The sequence below is a fragment of the Aethina tumida genome, chromosome 4 (assembly GCF_024364675.1).
Source record: "Aethina tumida isolate Nest 87 chromosome 4, icAetTumi1.1, whole genome shotgun sequence".
Classification (NCBI taxonomy): domain Eukaryota; kingdom Metazoa; phylum Arthropoda; class Insecta; order Coleoptera; family Nitidulidae; genus Aethina; species Aethina tumida.
The window spans coordinates 549175-567238 of NC_065438.1; the positions used below are offsets into that span (position 1 = coordinate 549175).

At 32.1% G+C, this 18064-nt stretch overlaps 1 protein-coding gene and 1 long non-coding RNA gene across 2 annotated transcripts in view; one reads left to right on the forward strand and one right to left on the reverse strand.

The window, feature by feature from the left end:
- LOC109594296 (midasin) overlaps positions 1 to 18064 on the reverse strand; it is an 81672-nt gene that overhangs the window by 9879 nt on the left and 53729 nt on the right. The window contains exons 13-15 of the mRNA XM_020009505.2: positions 2232 to 2376; positions 266 to 489; positions 6 to 217 (exon numbers count right to left, since the gene is read on the reverse strand). Coding sequence (XP_019865064.2) covers positions 6 to 217; positions 266 to 489; positions 2232 to 2376 — 581 coding nt within the window. The remainder of the gene's footprint in view (positions 1 to 5; positions 218 to 265; positions 490 to 2231; positions 2377 to 18064) is intronic.
- On the forward strand, positions 11926 to 13101 carry LOC126265427 (uncharacterized). Its single transcript, XR_007547914.1, has 3 exons — positions 11926 to 11947; positions 12802 to 12979; positions 13029 to 13101. It is a non-coding gene; the product is annotated as an uncharacterized LOC126265427 (long non-coding RNA).

Genomic DNA, 18064 nt, shown 5'->3' on the forward strand with positions numbered 1-18064 from the left:
TTTGCCTGGATATTTCACCATTCTTAGGATCCATTGTGAGGAAAAGTCTGAAGTCCTTATGAGGTTTAATTTGAACCATTCGGCCCTCACTATCCACACCTCTTTCCGCTATAGTCAACACTCCGTTAGGTTCAAGGAGGGCGTTCAGTCTGTCCAAAACGGCAGCACTACACAGATTTACATTGTCTATGAGCAGCCAGCTTCCATCTTGTAGGCACTGAAAACAATGTAATTAATATAAGAACATTGTGAACAATATATTTACCTTTGTGAGCATTGAGTCAACCCATTCGAATTTTCCACCGGCGTTCAATGAGCCTTCTTTCTTCACACAGGTGCTTATCGTAGCTCCTTTTTGCCTCAAATGTTTGATGGTGGTCGATTTCCCTTTGTAAGTTATTTCGTCCAGTTTATCCCAGACACTTTCGAGTTTTGATACTTTTCTCACAAAGAGTTTGGCCTCTTCTTCCATGGTGGTGTTGGTTGTTTCTACGAGAATCATTTTACAAAATTGCCAATCGATAAAACACTTTTCGGTGGTTTATTAAATAAATACAATTTCGATTGAATTAAATTCATTTGTTTAAAATTTCAATTTAGCTTTGGCGACATTATCTCCCCATAAATCTGGCCGTTTGCACGGGTGCGGCATTTTTAGTTGGGCACACACTTTTAATCCGGCGATATCTCTAATTGATTCACTTCATTCCGGAATATATGCGGTTTCGAAAATGATTTAATCGATTCGCGTTTTTAATTAAAGTGCTCGCAGAACAGAGCACTTGAAACCGCACACGTGTTCGCAAAAAGCTATCTAGCAATTAATGCGGCCTATGGTTTGACATGCACATCGGATAACCGTGAAATAATGGCTCAGTAATTTTACATACGGCACTAGGAGGGCCGTTATCTCTGTTATACCTGCAAATTTTAGTTCGAAATGTTCGCAACAATGATTTACGCCTTCATATTTATTTAATTCGGCCCACAGAAAAGCAAATTACAACAAAAACATTTACCTAAAGTGTATATATATAGAAAATTACCCCGTACATGGTTATAGCATACACTGTTATTAAAATATTAAAACGTTACCGGCTCCGTAATTAATAAGCTGCCCTTAAGTTGTTTGTGCAAAGATTTAAAAGTGGGGTTTTCATGCTGGCGCATTTTCTCATTAATTACACGATTCCCGGTTGAATTTTAAGAAGGCAATTTTCAATTAGATGTATTCCCTCCAGGGTTAAACAATTTATGTCTTAAGAATCTTTGTAAATCTTCTGTATTAAAATTGACTTTATCCTATTGTTATTAAGGGCTCCACAGAAAAATATAAAAACATCAGACTCACACTAAGAGTTTACAAACCTATTTTAAACTTATGGTACTAATGATATTGTTGACTATCTGGAGGATTGGAAGTGGAATTATACATCTTGATTGATTCACCCAGAGGCCAAATCAATGAAGGTAAAACCTAAATTTCCAAGTCCCTTAATATTCATTCATATTCCTGCGATTTATTTAAGTTATTGGACATTTTCTAGAACCAAAATCTCTTCAGAATTTTGATAGGAAAATGTGTATTTAATAAATGCTGATCGACAATCAATACGAAACAGTTCAGGAAGTCGTACGGTTTGAAATTCCTCTCGGCAAGTAGTCCTTTCCATAAATCAACTGCGGAAACTACGTGGAATGCAAAATCCTCACCGGTTTCCGGACTTTCCTCATTAATTTCCTCATGTTTATTTATATTTCAGTCAAAACTGTTTACTTTGATTCAACCGAATTGCCAGTCATTTTTGTTCTTTCGACGGGCTCCGCTTAACGACCGACATTTGCATGAGATCCGGCTTTAATAGAAAAATAATGTCAGGCAGGACAAACCCCTAAAATCTGTCTTTCTTTGTTCTCGTTATATTTCACGTTAAAAAAATTATTTCTATGTAATTAGGCGTCAACTCAATTATAATTTCTAATTCATAATAAATTTGTAAATCTTACCCGGAATATAAACTCACAAAGTATTATTCCGGTGTCTGTTTTAAAATCCTATTATGAATAAACGCTTCCATTTTATATAACTGGAGGGAAAGGCTTTAAAAGAACTGACATGTTGGAGTGACACAGCTTTTAGGGTAATTTAATATCTTAATATAAATTATCTAAATGAAATACTCGTATTTCATGAGAAACACGAGTCATGAATAAAATATTGCCTTACTTACCATCCACTTCCTTAAAGGACTCCCACACATTAAACAGTCCTAAAATATTCTTGGTTTTTCCGGCAATCAAAAGTTCTTGCATCGTCTCCATCACTAATCTTTCGGTGGCTCTAGTTATTTCATCCAAATGCCTACTGTAGTCAGTCTGAAAATAAATAACATTGAAATAACTACACCAAACAAAAATTTAGACAATTCAAGTAAAAAAGCAATTTAATCTACATCCTTCCTACTCTTTTAAATGAAACATTTCTCTTAAATCAGAAACCTGTATAAATTCTCTGATTTATGTGGGGATGGTTTCCAGTTATAAAAGTTTTGAGGGGCTTGCCAGGACGACTTGAAACTTTTGAGGAATTTTTTTATATACATCTGGATAAAAATAAAGGAATTCAGATTTTAGGATTATTAATATAAACGAATTTAATTAAAAACTGACTTTTAGACCTCTCCAAGTTTAACGAACTAAAAATTGAATTAAATTATAAAATTAGTTGATATTAGTGGGCTTTTGTAGTGTGATAATAGGGAAAATCCGTCATAAAAATTCAAGTGTGCAAAAGTGTTAATCCAAGTTAATAACCGTCGGGATTCCGGCCGTTGTTAATTGGTAGCCGATTACATTGTTGCGGTCAAGTGGCCGAAATGTTTAGCTGGGGGGGAAAGTAACTGGAATGCGAAAAGTGGGACGGAAGAAGGGTGGATGTGTAAAAAGTGAATTGCGTATCATATCCGTTGCGAGCGTCGGATAATGGATTACGTTTTGTTCTTTGCCGCCGCAAGAAATTATTACCGGCTGTTAAAGTAACGGGTCTCATTTGGCATTTTATTTTATACGGCAATGTAGACGTTTCATTAGTGTCGGCCTGTGTAAAGGAAGCTGGGGAGTTAAGTGGAACGTTTTAATAAAATAAAACTAAAAATAACTTCCTCTTGCTGGGTTAGAACAGAAACACAAGTAATTCCTTTTAAATACTTGCGTGTATTAAACAAAGAATCTCTAATTTAACTTCATGATAACTAACTGAATATGATTAATAATAAATCTTGGGTGTGGGTTGAACATTACATAGTTAGTCTAAGTTTTATAATAATCTTAAAATATTGAAATTTTGAAAGCTTCAATGGTTTAAGCAAAATAATAGTCTTAGAATTCATTATCAACGTAAATATAAAGCGTCTTTAGTTAGGCTTCGGAGTTTATAAATATTAACAGCTTAATTTTAAAGTTTAAAGAGGCTACTTTGCTAACAATAGATGCTTTCTGTGGTTGTAAACGTGGATAAAATTATCATTTTGAGAGTACTTTCATTTGAAAGTTTTCAGTTCAACTAATATCAAATATATGACCTACATTATACTCTGAGAACACCTATTTTATCGGAGGTGGAGGAGAAACATCAGCTTTAAAGAGATTTTTTTAAATTGTCATTGACTATCTCTGAAATGGACAACATATTTGAGTGATGAAATCCTAAAGGAACAGTTTCATTTGACGAAGAACAAATTGTTTCTTCTTCAAGACAACTTACTTCAACTCCACCCTATCAGTTTATACACCACCCTAGTCACTGAACATTTGTACTAAAGAAAAGAATGCCAGGAAGAGCTAACTAATGTTGATTCCAATTTAATAAAACACAAGTTTTATGCCCTTAATTCATTTTGTCATGAAAACGTAGGTCGCCCTATAAAAAAGGTAAAAATGTGGCACACAATAAATATAGATAATGGAGCTTAGATGCGATGCGAGACTTTATCTTCTTTATTTAATAATCTCAGTGAAATCCTCCACTTATTCAATGTCCACGCTGATTGTACCAACCGCTTAATCTTTGCACCAGTTTAGAAAGCAACGTCCAGATAAAGAAAAAAACCGTAAGAAGTGTAAATCTCCAGTTAATTCCATGTTATATAAAACATAAAAATAATAATAAAGATAACAGTCAATCGTTCCAACGTAAAATGCTTTGTAATGACTGAATTTAAATTCGTAGAAGTGCACACAGCAAATTTAAGGATAACGAGTGTACAGAGAATAATGCTGCGTGAATTCGAGTGTGGAAAGTACGTCATGTAGAAAGGACGAGCGGCCCGAACGAAATGATGCAAATTTGTCGGTGTTTGCTTGTCTGCATGATGAATGTGGACCGGTTCCGGTCCTCAAATTTATATGTAAATCGCCGCACTAATGAAAATAATTTCTGATGCGCATTCCCGAATGTTCCGACAATGAAATTTAGATCCGATTCGAAAATACCAATGGGGATATTTTGATGGTGTCTTTAATGGAATTGATGCTGCACGTCACGTCTACGTTTCTTTATGCCTCTCCGGAAATTGAAAGTCTAATGGAACATTTCCGAATAAGTAGTCACATTCATGGATAGAGTTGACAAGTACGTTCAAAATTTATCCAGTTGTAAGTGAAAAATGTGTTAGATTCAATCCTTGGCCAATATGACCCATCAACACAATTTTACAGTCTGTATTTCACCTCATATCGTCAACATCTATGGAGGAATGCTTAGAACGTATTTATTTTTTATAGTTTTGTTTATACCTCTGATAATAAAGAAGATATCAAGGTGGGATATCAGGTCATGTACTTTTTTATGCTTTATTTTGATGAGCTTTTAAAATATTTATGAAACAAGGTTATCGACATCTATTTTTCCTCTTCCCCTTTATGTATTCATTCTAAAAATACGAAGTTTAAACTATAGAAGCTCGTTAAATCAATATCAGCCAAGAAAGTTTTAACAATTAATAATTAAATTTAAAAAATTCCAAACAGGGAAACTTAAATACCACTTTAGGCAAAAGTAAACTTAACAAAGCAAACATTTCCGTCATAATTGTAAAAGTGAATACGTGTTAAAAGAATTTTAATACGGCTTCCGTTTTATCTACATTCAACCAGGTTATGTACGTTAAAGGAAATAAAACAACGTCCCGCCGAGGCTTATTAGAATTATGATTGCTGTTTAAAGAGTCACACATATTCATAATCGAGCCGAAAGCGCTTTCGCCATAAATGCAAACGTTTTTCCAACAAAGACGCCTCGCAATTTGAATGCATTTTAAACTGAATCGTTCGCTCGGCGTGCAGGTTAGGGCGAACAGAAATGTCGATGCTTTGTCCAAATTTTAACTTCCGCTGCAAATGAGAGTAGAAATTGCAGTGTCTATGGATGACAGTTATATCTAGTTTTCAGCATAATGTTACATTTTATTGCATCGTTTAAAATGTCTCTCATGAATACAAAACAAGTTCAGGTTTGTTCTACATAGAACCTAGCATGTTGAGTTTGTGTGGGATCTTTAATAAGAGTGTCTACAACGACTAGACAAACAGAAAAAGCTTTCTACGTACAATAATTTAAAAAATTCTAAAACTATATATGTAATTTATTTTATCCACTGTTAAATCCATTTTTAACAGGTATTATTTAAATTTTCTCAATTAATCAGTAAAGTAACCATCAAAATACTATAAAAAACATGTTTTTGATGTTTAATAAATGTTTAAACATCGTGAATGCGCAAACAATTTATATAATTACAACTACATCCAAAAGACAATTAATTTTATGTTTTCAAATATCTTATTCTAATTCATTTGAATATTTTAGTTTTAGTTTTTTGATGCGCATCCACCATTTTTACAACTGTTGTTAAAAATGGCGAATGCGCCACCAATCCAATAATTAATTACTATTAAATAAATTCTAAGAATAAGTTGATTATATTAAAAGTAATTTATATTATCCACTGTTAGATCCATTTTTAACAGGTACTATTTAAATTTTTTTAATTAATCAGTAAAGTAACCTATAAAATACTATAAAAAACGTGTTTTTGATGGTTAATAAATGTTTAAACATCGTGAATGCACAAACAAACTTTATAATTACAACTACATCCAAAAGGCAATTAATTTTATGTTTTTAAATACCTTAATCTAATTCATTTGAATATTTTAATTAAGTTTTTTGTTGCGCATTCACCATTTTTGCAACGGTTGTTAAAAATGGCGAATGCGCAACTAATCCAATATGTACAATAAAAGGATATGTCAATAAAATCAAATTAAGCCATCCAACTAACAGAAAGTTTCTGATATACTGAAGTCTGCCAAAGAGTTGTTTTGGTTTTATCCTCTGGACGCCTCAGGACTAGACAGAATGTTCATAATTGTCAAGAATTTCTTTAAAAATTATAATTAATGGCAGCATTAAAGTGACTATGACGTTTTTACATTGTCTAAGTTAGGTCCATCAAAACTTTTAACTGGATTCAAAGCCACAGACACGTTTTTCACCTTATTAACGTTATCGAACATTATTGTCCTCCACTTCAGGAGATTTTCGCCCTCCAACATAAAAATTGTCCGTCAGTGCGGTAGTTAGCAATCGACATCCATCATTGTTCAGTCGCGATGGCCCAACATCCATCACGCAGATATTCTCCGTAGCTGTAGTTTTTGCGCCTGGTCAAAGCCCCATTATAACACTCCCAGACAGTTGAGCGAGTGCGCCACATTCATTTATTTATTTTATTTACGTACGACGGATAAATTCGACGGGGCGGACGCGACGGAATGCGGTTTACGTCTCTCGTATGGCTTGACTGACGGGAATTGTTTCCAATTCTAAGGCTGGAGCTTGTGGGACAAGCAATAAAGACGTTTTCAAATGGCGTGCCCTTCTAGCCTACAATTAAAACTTCGATTCGTTGCATTGTATGTACCGACAACTTCCGGAACACCTTGTGGTGACCCAAATTGGGAAATAATGCCTCAAAAACTAAGTTATAGAAACCTGAATGAATATATCTTGGTGGATGCCAAAGTTTATTTGCATAAAGAAAGGGAAAGCTGCCAAAATTGCCATCCACTGTAAATCTCACACAGCAACAACAATTTCGACATTCGACACGACGATAAATTTCGTAAAAAACGCCATCCAATTATAAATGATGAATACGAACACATCGAATCGACTTTAATGCATGGTGACACGGGTAACATTATTCACTCTTTGCTGGAACATACTAAATATGATTTATGCACGGATTTATTCAATATCGCATTGACATCGTTACGGGCCGAAATTACCAACGAAAATATTATACACAATTTCAGTCAACTAGCAATAAACGTTATTGATAGGACGCAAATAAATCTTGTGTTTTGATAAAAATCTGACTTCAACCCAAGTTCCTACATCTATTTTAAAGTCACGTTTGGACATAAATCAACTTTATTTTTTTTTCCCACCCGCACTGCGACGTATATCATTCCGTTTATGTTGCAGACGAGGACGAAACTTTATTTGTTTAATTAGGTTTACACATATAAAAAATGTGGCTGACAGTTTTCGGGATTTTTGTGCGTTTGCAGGTGGTAGGCATATATCATTATCTGTCAGCGCCGGAATTGGATGTTTCGTTGCTGATAGGAAAAAATGCGACGTGCGGAAACAAAAAAGATCGTTTCCTTATTTGTAAACTTTGGTAGGCGACGAAAGGAAGAAGTAGAGAAAAAGTGTAATTAAACTCCAAGATTGATGTGAAATTAATCCGGTTAATTTTAAACCAATGTTATTGTTTAAGGTTTAATAAAAGGAATTATAGAAATCATCTTAATATCTTATAATATTAAGTTATATTGTAACATTCGAATATATTTTATTTTAAATAAACATTAAATCCAACATATTTAACGTTAAAGTTAAATTTAAATGTGACTGAAAATGATTTTATGACAATGTAATTAATTATTAAATTATTTTTTTGACGTTTAAAAATATTGAAATTTTTATATATCTTTAAAAACACTTTTTTCTGGTTTTTCTTTTCCAATTAAAAACCGTAATGGAAAAAATATATAATGTAAAAGAAAGTCTAGTAAATGAACATTTGTCTCTGTCTGAGACATATAATAAATGATATTTTGAACTAACTTTATTTCAAGTGTTCAGAGCATTTTAGACACGCTGTCAATAAGAAAAGATCCACTTAACCTAAATAAATTTCACCACGATATAAATTGTAATATATGTAATTATTTTCATTCTTAAAATTATGGCGAATGCGTATATTATATTAAGCGCATTCACCATAATTTAAACAGCATTGAGTAATCAATTGAGATCTGTATTATCTACAATTGTTGTTTTTGAAAATTTATTTTTAGTATACACATTAACAAAAGACTCTTCTAACATGTCCTATCAATACTATACTAAAATATTATACAGGGAGTTCCGTATTATCATTTTTATTCTTCATTGTAAATATTCAAGAAAATTCATATATATTATTATATTATTAAAAGTATGAAATAAAGTATATTGTCAGAAAGAAGTTTTTAATAATATCTCTCAGTAACTTCAATAATAATATCAAATTCATAGTTATATATGAAACTTTAAAGTACCAGTTAGGTGAATCCCTCTGTATATCAAAGTTTTATGACAATTTATTATAAAACAATTATTATAAGCACCAAAATTCGTACACTAAATATTAATTTTACAAATTATAACCAATATTAAAAGTATTACTAGATTCAAATGGCAAAACTTTGACTAAAACCGGATGTTGGCACCTCTTTAACCGCAACATGGTGCACGTATTCCAATGTTGGGCGCCTTGATTAATTGCCATAGATCATCTGTAAACAAAACTACAACCCCCATGTTACAGAAGTTACATGCACATACAATCTGTTAGCAAACAATTAGGTCCAATGCAAATTAACCGCCGATACATTGCCCAAAAATTAAAACGTGCATATTTAAATAACCAGATGAATTTTTAAAATGAATTAAACCCCATCAAAATTAATTATATTTTCGGAAATGCATGAAAACTTAATTGTCAGCAGGAAAGCGCCGCATGCGAGTGTATGCTTTTCAAGGATTACCCGCATAATTATTTTTCCCGGATTAAAGGACCGGCCTAATTCGGTCATTGTTGAAAAATTCATCCCAATTACGTACCCTTGTTTGAGGAAATAAAAAGAGCAAGTCTGTTTCGGACACCTAATTTATTTAAAGCGACACTTGCGGAAAAAATAACACGTACAAACGCGAGAGGACTCTCAAAAATTATGAAAGTACTTATTCGAATACTGGGCTTAATGAAATTTAAAAAGGGGAGGTTTTTTTCTTTGCGCTTAGTCCGGCGAAAGCCCGAGATTAACGGCTGTGTTTCGCGGCCAAAAAGTATTACCAATAAGCGCAATAAAAGTCTCGATAGTGCCCCGATATTGATTTTAGAATTTTCGCCTGATCCGCATTTGATGAGGCTTATTTTTCCTGTCAATTTTAAAGGAGTTGTTGGGTTAGGTTATTAAATTTTGTATTCCGGACGAGTTGGCTTTAGCAATTAGCCCCTATAAAAACAATTGCAAACAGTTCCAAAGGAATTCTAAGATAAGTTTGATTTTTAAATTATTTACAGCAGAGTACAGTCAATATACAGGGTGATTATGTAACGAGAGAAAATTACCCTTTTATTATTATTAGGGTATCTTCTGATGTCTTCAGTGCTCACTGAGCTTCTTTCTATTATTGTGGCAAATAGTAAAAGGTACAAGATAATTCATTAACATATTATAGTTGTTTTGTACATAAATCTACTCTTCTAGTTCTCCATAAACCTCTAATGAGTCAGTTATGAGAATAGCCCTGTATAACAAAAATACAAAACAGTGACTTTCCACACAAACATATTGATGGATGATTAAAAATACGTAAAAAGCTTTAGCTAAAACCATTATTAGGTGTATTATGTCGCACATCATCAATCAAACGTCGTTGCGATCTTTTCCGCTTGAAACTTCCACAGTAAAATCGAGGGAACCCCGAAATTAATCTTCGAGGCCCAATCAGGATTTTCAAATTGCATTATCATAACTTGCCGGCGTAAAAAATAGGTACAATTATCCCGTTCAGCAGCGTGTGAAATTAAAACTTGGACAACAAAACTGATAACGAAACTTATATAATTGATACTGTTTTTCCGGGGGGGAAAGTTTAATGAAAGTACATTTGTTTCGTCTAAAGCTGCTGGATATTTTACACAAAATGCGGAGATGTACAGATGTACAACGTTAAAGTTACAAATTGTCAAAGGTCCTGTACCGTAATGGGTTCGGGAAGATTTATGGTGAGTAATCCGATTGAAAGACTGCTGCAATGTCTGATTTTATCAACAACTCAGGTAAGACATAAAAGTGCGATTAAATTCATTATTGTTTGCTTTTATTTATTACAGTCGTGAAAATATTTATAATAACCGGTTCAGGTGTGTTGTTGATATAACCACAAGATCATGGAAACTGTATATCATTATCTTGTAAATGGAGTGAATACCCTTTTGTGATCAAACGTTGAAACACTGAAACACTGAAACCGATGAGAGAGTTTAATGATCACTGAAATGTTTGCACTGAAATTTGATTGTATCCAGTTAATTTATTATATACATTGTTGAAGCCTTCATTATGTTAATCTAATAAATAAAAAAACATCACACAAGGGTCTCAACTAAAGACAATCTTTCAAAAATAAAAAACAATACGTTTTGTGAAAACTAGAAATAAAATTATGAAAACATAATACATCCATTATTAAATTAATAAATATTGATTACCTTTTAATATAACATTACTGTATAGCTTCTCTATTGTCTAAAAACATCAAACAAAAGCTCTCTTCAATGTTAAATTAAATTGGACGTTGTTAATTAACAAATTTTCTATTCATTTTAATCTAAAGGGTAATATTCATGAATATATCAAATAAATATTCATTTTCACATATTACTTTTAAATAAAATCCCAACATCAAAAAGCAATGAGTCGATAAAGCTCAATCATTGAATAAAATTGTATTGGAACTATTTTTGTTTTGTTTTACCGTGATTGAAGATATGTGGGGGGTATAATAGGAGAAAGACTGACTAATCTTCCCAAGATGACTGGATATCCTGACACGAAATTCAAGTAAGAAAAGACTTCTGTCTCTGAAGAATAAATTATAATCGAAATATTTATTATTAATAATTTATTTCAATAATTAATACCAGATCAATGTTTGAAAAATATTGTGAATTAAATTCCTTTCTCATTTCATATTTTTAGCCCCAATCACCACCAGACCCACACACAAAGCAACTGTATTACCTAAAAACGAAATTTCCACCCCAATCCTTATTTAATCCTTGGTCCATATCCCGCCAGCCAACAGAAAAATATGTGTGTACACGACTCCAAGAGACCTAAGACGAAAAAAAAAAAAAGCCACCGCCGCCACATGAAGGAACAGACACAAGAGAATCCGGATAATTTTATAATTTAACTGGAGTATATCTGAAATTGATTTATAGGACCGAGTCCTGTGACGTTGGTGCTTCTTTATGTGGAATCAGTCGCGCAAATAAAAGTGGAACGGAGCCCCACGGAAGTTGCATGTAAAGTAATTTAGAGATTTATTTTGCCGCACACACACACACACACGCATTTCGAATTTCTTTTTTCAGCCATTTTTTACGTCCGCTCTATTGACATGGTATTTTATCAGCTGGATGAATTTATCTATATGTCGGCGGGTTGTTGTGCAACGAAACCGGTTTCAATTCGATGCCGGGGTTGGAGAAATGTATAATCTCGCCACCGATGTTTCTATCATATATTTTACTGACAAGTAATCATTGTTATTAAAGTAAAGTTAAGTAAAATGTCATACAAAATGTCTTTGCAATGTAATTTAATGTAGGCCTGTCATTTGGTAGGTCACATTAAATTTACGATAATCCCTTTATAATTTACGAATTACTCTTTTTGCTGTGCCGTTCGGCCGTTGTCATAATCTGTTTTTAATTTGTATTTATGGATTAGTATTTTTCAACCAAAAATTCTTGTTCAAACACGGCGATTTTATCAATGAATTACATTCGAAATTCCGCATGGAGCCCGTGCACAAATTAAATTGGTTGATTAGATCGCACACATATATATTCATCAAATCCGATACATGGACCGGGGCGAAACGGCCGCATTATTACCCATTACCAGCGTGCGGAATATTTAATGTCGCCTGTACACGTGGACATATTAGATTTCCCGTACACCGTGTAATCATATTGCGAAAATTAATTTCGGATTTGTCGATAATACACCTATCTACTCTAATTTCGGATTAAAATTGACACTATTGAAAATAGGTTTTGTGATTTAATTGGATGGAGGAAACAACTCGGCATCAACATGCAACTTATGTTTAGTACACCTATAAAAAGTTATCTTCATCACTTTTATATCTGGTTTATTGTAGAAGCTGCATTAAAAGTTTATACGTGGAACTACAACATTATTAAAAGCTTGGAGCTTTTTAAAGTTTTTAATTAGTGTCCCAAAAATGTTTTAAAACTACTAATTGCTATTAAATTTAAAACGTCATTGTTTTATGACAACTTAAAAACATTTTATAAGATTTTTTCATGTTTCAACAGAATTCCTTATTGCTGTAGAAAAATGTTTCAGAGATTGCATTTTCAGTGGTGGTGTGTGGATTTATATGAAACTGTCCCGGATAAACAAATTATTGTCTTGGAAAAGTATCTGACGATAAAATGCACAGTGCACGACAAAGTTTCCCGAGTGAATTATGCAGACAGACAACCGAGACCCACAGCTGATTCAGTTTTGATAATTTTGATTGTTGTAGGTTTCAGGGGTACAGTTATGCAGCTTTCATCTCGGACATGTACAAGTTTCGATTTCAGGTTTCGTTTATGGTGAAAGAGAATGGAAAATTGGATTAAAGTTTTGATTTAAATTAAAACTAAATGTTCAAACAGCCACGAAATATTCATTTATACGTGTAATGAATAAACAAAATATATCTGTCATAAAATGAAAATATTTTTTCATTTGTCAAGTATCAATAATCTACAAAATATTATTTAAAATTATTGAAATAAATTTTTATTTTGTCAATTAACAAATTATTTTTTGAAATACTTTTTTAATTTGTCAACTATTTAACAAAAATCTGAGTATTTTTAATAATAATAATTTTATATTTTAAAATACACATTTTTATCAAAGTTATTTTTTTTATAATTCAATTTTAATTAATAAAATATAATTCCAATCAATATATTTTAAAAATCAATATTAACTTAATTACTTTTATTTTGTCAATTAACAAATTATTTTTAATTTATCAATATTTAATAGAAATATGAGAATTTTTAAATAATTTTATATTTTAAAATACACAAGTTAACAAGTTCTTTTTTTTAAATTAAATTTTAATTAATAAAATATAATCAAATCATCTGTTAAAAGTCAATTATGATTTAATTACTTTTATTTTCGTAATTAACCAATTAATTAAACTATTTTTTAAAATTTAATAACAAATTTTAGTTAAATTACATACCAAATATCGAAAAAAGTCCCAAACCACCACGAAGGCACTCGAAAAGTACCGCCGTGACCGCGTTTCAAGCACGTCGGAGCAGCGTCGGGACGCTGGTCGGCCGCGATCCATCTCCTGGATGGCGGAAGAATAGCGCGTCGGGACGGCGCGCCTCTCTCGCAGCATCCTTTGCAGTATCAACGCGTACACCGCGGACGGAACACGCGGTGGCACCCGCATCGAGATCTGCGCCCCCGTTTCTAATTGCGCGCGTTACGTCACGACCAATTTAAACTCACTTTTTTTTTTTCATTTGCGAGATCAATTTAAATTCATTTTTTTTGTCACTTGAAAAATTGTTCGGAGGAATTTGGAGTTGGGTTTGACGGAAATGGGACGCTGATGTGGACTTGGTCGATGGTTTTTTGGGGGTGTGTTCATGTGTTAATAATTATGTGAACTCGAATTTTAATATTTTAGGGAAAATACGGTAATTTAATTAACACTCTAGGTTTCTCATTATGTTGTAGAAAATGGTTGTTTCATTTTAATTTAATTAATATTGACTAATTATTAATGAAGTTACCTTAAAAATAAATTTTATTTTGAAGAATTTGATTGTCTCAAAACATTTTAAAAGAAGTTTTTAAAGTTTCATAACTTTTGTTCAACTAATTTTTTAAATTAAGTTTTGTTTTTATAAAAAAAATTATTGAAATTATATTTTAAATATTATATAAATTAATTCAATTTCTCGAATATTATTGAATATTTGTAACTATCATAGCCTTACCTAAAATAAATTAATGGTTAAAATATAAATAAATAAATAAATGAATAAATTAATAAAAATTATACCAATGTAAAAAAATAAAAAAATATTCAGTCAGCAGAAGAATTAATTGTAAAAAATGTTACATGATTCATGAAGAAAGTGCATATCCAGTCCACCTAAATTTAAATTCAGAAACTCCATTACTGGAGAGCCTAATCTTCTCATAGACCATTACGATCTTTATTATCCAATAAAACGGAAATTCACAAAAGAATATATTACAGACAATTGGGATCTGAGTGATGCTAACCAAAGTATTTCTTCCTGAGAGAAAACGCTTATCTCATGCATTGACGTATCTCATTGTCTCCACGATGGAGTAATAAAACTTCTATCGAGAAATTAAATATAAAAATACCCCACGAAATCTCTGCATTATTATTGTTATAGACAGATTCAAAAATGTTTGTTTTGCTCCCTCTAAAAATAGTTGCTTAATGGTTAATCAATAAAAAGATTTTCTATTTCCGAAGCTTTCTTTGGCAACACTAACGCAGCACACATCAGCCATATTAATGGTTTGATTTTATTAAACTGGCAATGGACATTTTCTAACGCACCCTTTAAACGTTTCGTGTCTGGAAAAAATCCTTTCCATGACACGCCATTAATCATATCAAAGACATAACGAAGCATATGAATGTATTTTTTACACTTTCTCAGCACGCGAATAAATAAAATATGGGGTATGGATTTATGGAGATATTTTACTGAACAAAATTGTATAATTTTTCATGTTTACAACATATATTGGATTTTTTATGAAAAATATATAATATATTAATTAAAATAATCCAATACAAAATATATTTGTTATTTACATTTCTTCAAATACGAAAACTGTGTTGATTTATTATTATTATAAATATTTAATAATAACAAATTTATTTATGAACTCAAACTAGTACCGTATGTGAACTCATGAATAATAGTATCGAATTAAAATTAAAAATAATGATTTAATTTAATTAAATGAAAGTTGATTGTTTATTATTTTATGGTGCATCCACAATATTTATCAAAAAACAATAAGCTAAAATATATTCATTTATGAATAATGTCTACAAAACAAGCATAAAGTTAATTAAAATAACATTAAAAGTTGATGATACCATGTTGAAAACTTTTGGCGCATCCACCATTTTTTAAAAAATATTATAAGTTGCTAAACTATATTCATTTATGAATAATGTTCACAAATTTACATTAATTATTACAAAACAAGCTTAAAATTAAAAATAGTTGTATAAAAATATCATTGAAAGTTAATCGTACATCATTTTAAAATATTTAACGCATTCACCATTTTTTCAAAAAATAATAAGTTTCTAAAATACATTTATTTATGAATAATATCTTCAAATTTACATTAATACGAATTTAAAATTAAATAATAAATGAATTATAATATAAATAAAAGTTTCTCTGTACCATTTTTAAATTTATGACTCATTCACAATTTTTAAAAGAAATATATAGCTAAAATATATAAAAAAATTTAGTTTTAGTATTAATGAATAAAAAAAATCAATTAAAAGTTTGATAAAAACTATTGACCTACATAAATAAATTGTGGTGGTCAATAATCTTTTTAAGAGAATCAATAAATGAGGAGAGGATTGCATGGGAAATAGACACACTTTTGGGGTTGAGTGAGCTTCTAAATAATATTCAGGAGAGCCCATCGTGACATATCGTTAATCACCCAAAGACCTAATGAGCTTCATTTAATACATTCCTTTAAATTCAAAAGGAGAAGGTTCACAAAGAACAACAATTCCGATGAATTAATCAATCAAACACTATAATAGTATTCAAAGTATAAATTTTGTAAACGAATCCAAAAAATAATCAAGTTTACTCCTTGAGCCACCACAGTAGTACACATACATATATAATTTGCGCCTGATACGGACATTCCGACAAGATTGAAGTAATTGACGTATTCCAAATGACCGAGACGAGAACTCCATTTACAACCGAATTTAATTTAACTCCCGTACTTATCCGGTATTACACCGCACATCAACACATTCCGGCACTAACAAGCCGCAGGCAGCGACTTTGTTTATAGAATTCTTTTGACGAAATTATTCCGTTTCCGCAACTAATACAACATAAAAACAAGTAAGAAAAGGGAACGTAAAGGTGAAAGCGACCCTCGAGAATTTTAATAAATCATACAACAAACCGAAAGGCGCAATAAAAGCCCGGCCCGGCCTCGTTGGAAACATTGCGAGAGTCGAAAAGTCGCTACGACAAATTATTTGCGCAAAACATGCATTAAGGAGCTTTTTGATTCATAAGTGATATTTCGTGTTGTGCGGCCCGTAAAAACCGCAAATCGTTTTAAAGTAGTTCGGGAACTTTTTAAGCCCTTGAACCCGTACGCCTTCCGGTGCCCCGTGAACGCACCGAGTACACACGTAGAAATTTATGCGCCGCTAATGTCCCTGGAGGAGCTGTTCCTAAACTACTTTTCACTCTCAACAATTGCATGTTTTATGCACGAACTACGGAAGCTAAATTGAATTTGCTAAATATTCCGGACTTAATCCGGTAAGCCCATAATTAAGCAAAGAGATTTTTAATTTATAAATATTACGTGTGGCCAAAATATTGTTAATAACCCCGTACACATCAAAGGATTGGGAGGGCGAAATTGTTGACCTAATGCAACAAAAATCCGTGTGATGTAAGTTTCGCCAGCACGGGAAAGTTTCGCGTAACCCCCACATTCTCCAGTGTTTGAGGAGGGCGCACCGAGATGTGGTAATCAACGCCCCTCGTCCAATTTAATTACGGCACAAAGTTCTGCACACATTGCGGTGTAACTTTCAGGTGTAATCTACGCGAACGGTGTCAGTCAGACGGCGTTTCTTGCCCACCATGAATCTTGGCTTCGCTTTTTTCAGCAAGAAGTGTTAATATTGAATTTAAACGGATGTCGGGTTCAGACAGGCGATAAATCCCGAATTTCCCGTACATCTGTGTGTAAATGGTATTAAACGTGGGACTCGACATTCCCCGTACCATTGGAGTATAAACTAACCACAGTGTAATCACCCACCATTGTCGGCTAACCACTTTACTTGGCCTTTCAATCAGGATTGCACGATCGTTATTATCAAGCGAATTAGCGAAACCATGGCTCACACTGTTAACATACAACAACCATTAACACAATTCGAATGAGGCACTAAAAATATTTTAAATTAAATATGAATTAATTTAATTGTATTATTATTAAACTGTTGACGCATCCACCATTATTTTAAAAATAGGCGCATCCACCATTTTTTAAAGAGAATAAATTGCTATATAAGATATGTGGTTTATAAATTATAACTAAAAAACAAAATGAAAATTGATTACATTATGTATAGTTTATTTACATTTGATTCTTTGTAGATAGACTCGATAAATTGTCTTTAATTTTAAGATTATTGAAATATTAATAACTTCATGTTCTCATTTAATTTAATTTTAATTATCTAAAAGAAATTTCAAGTATATCCAGTCTTGATAAAGCAAATTAAAAGATTCATAATTGAAAATAT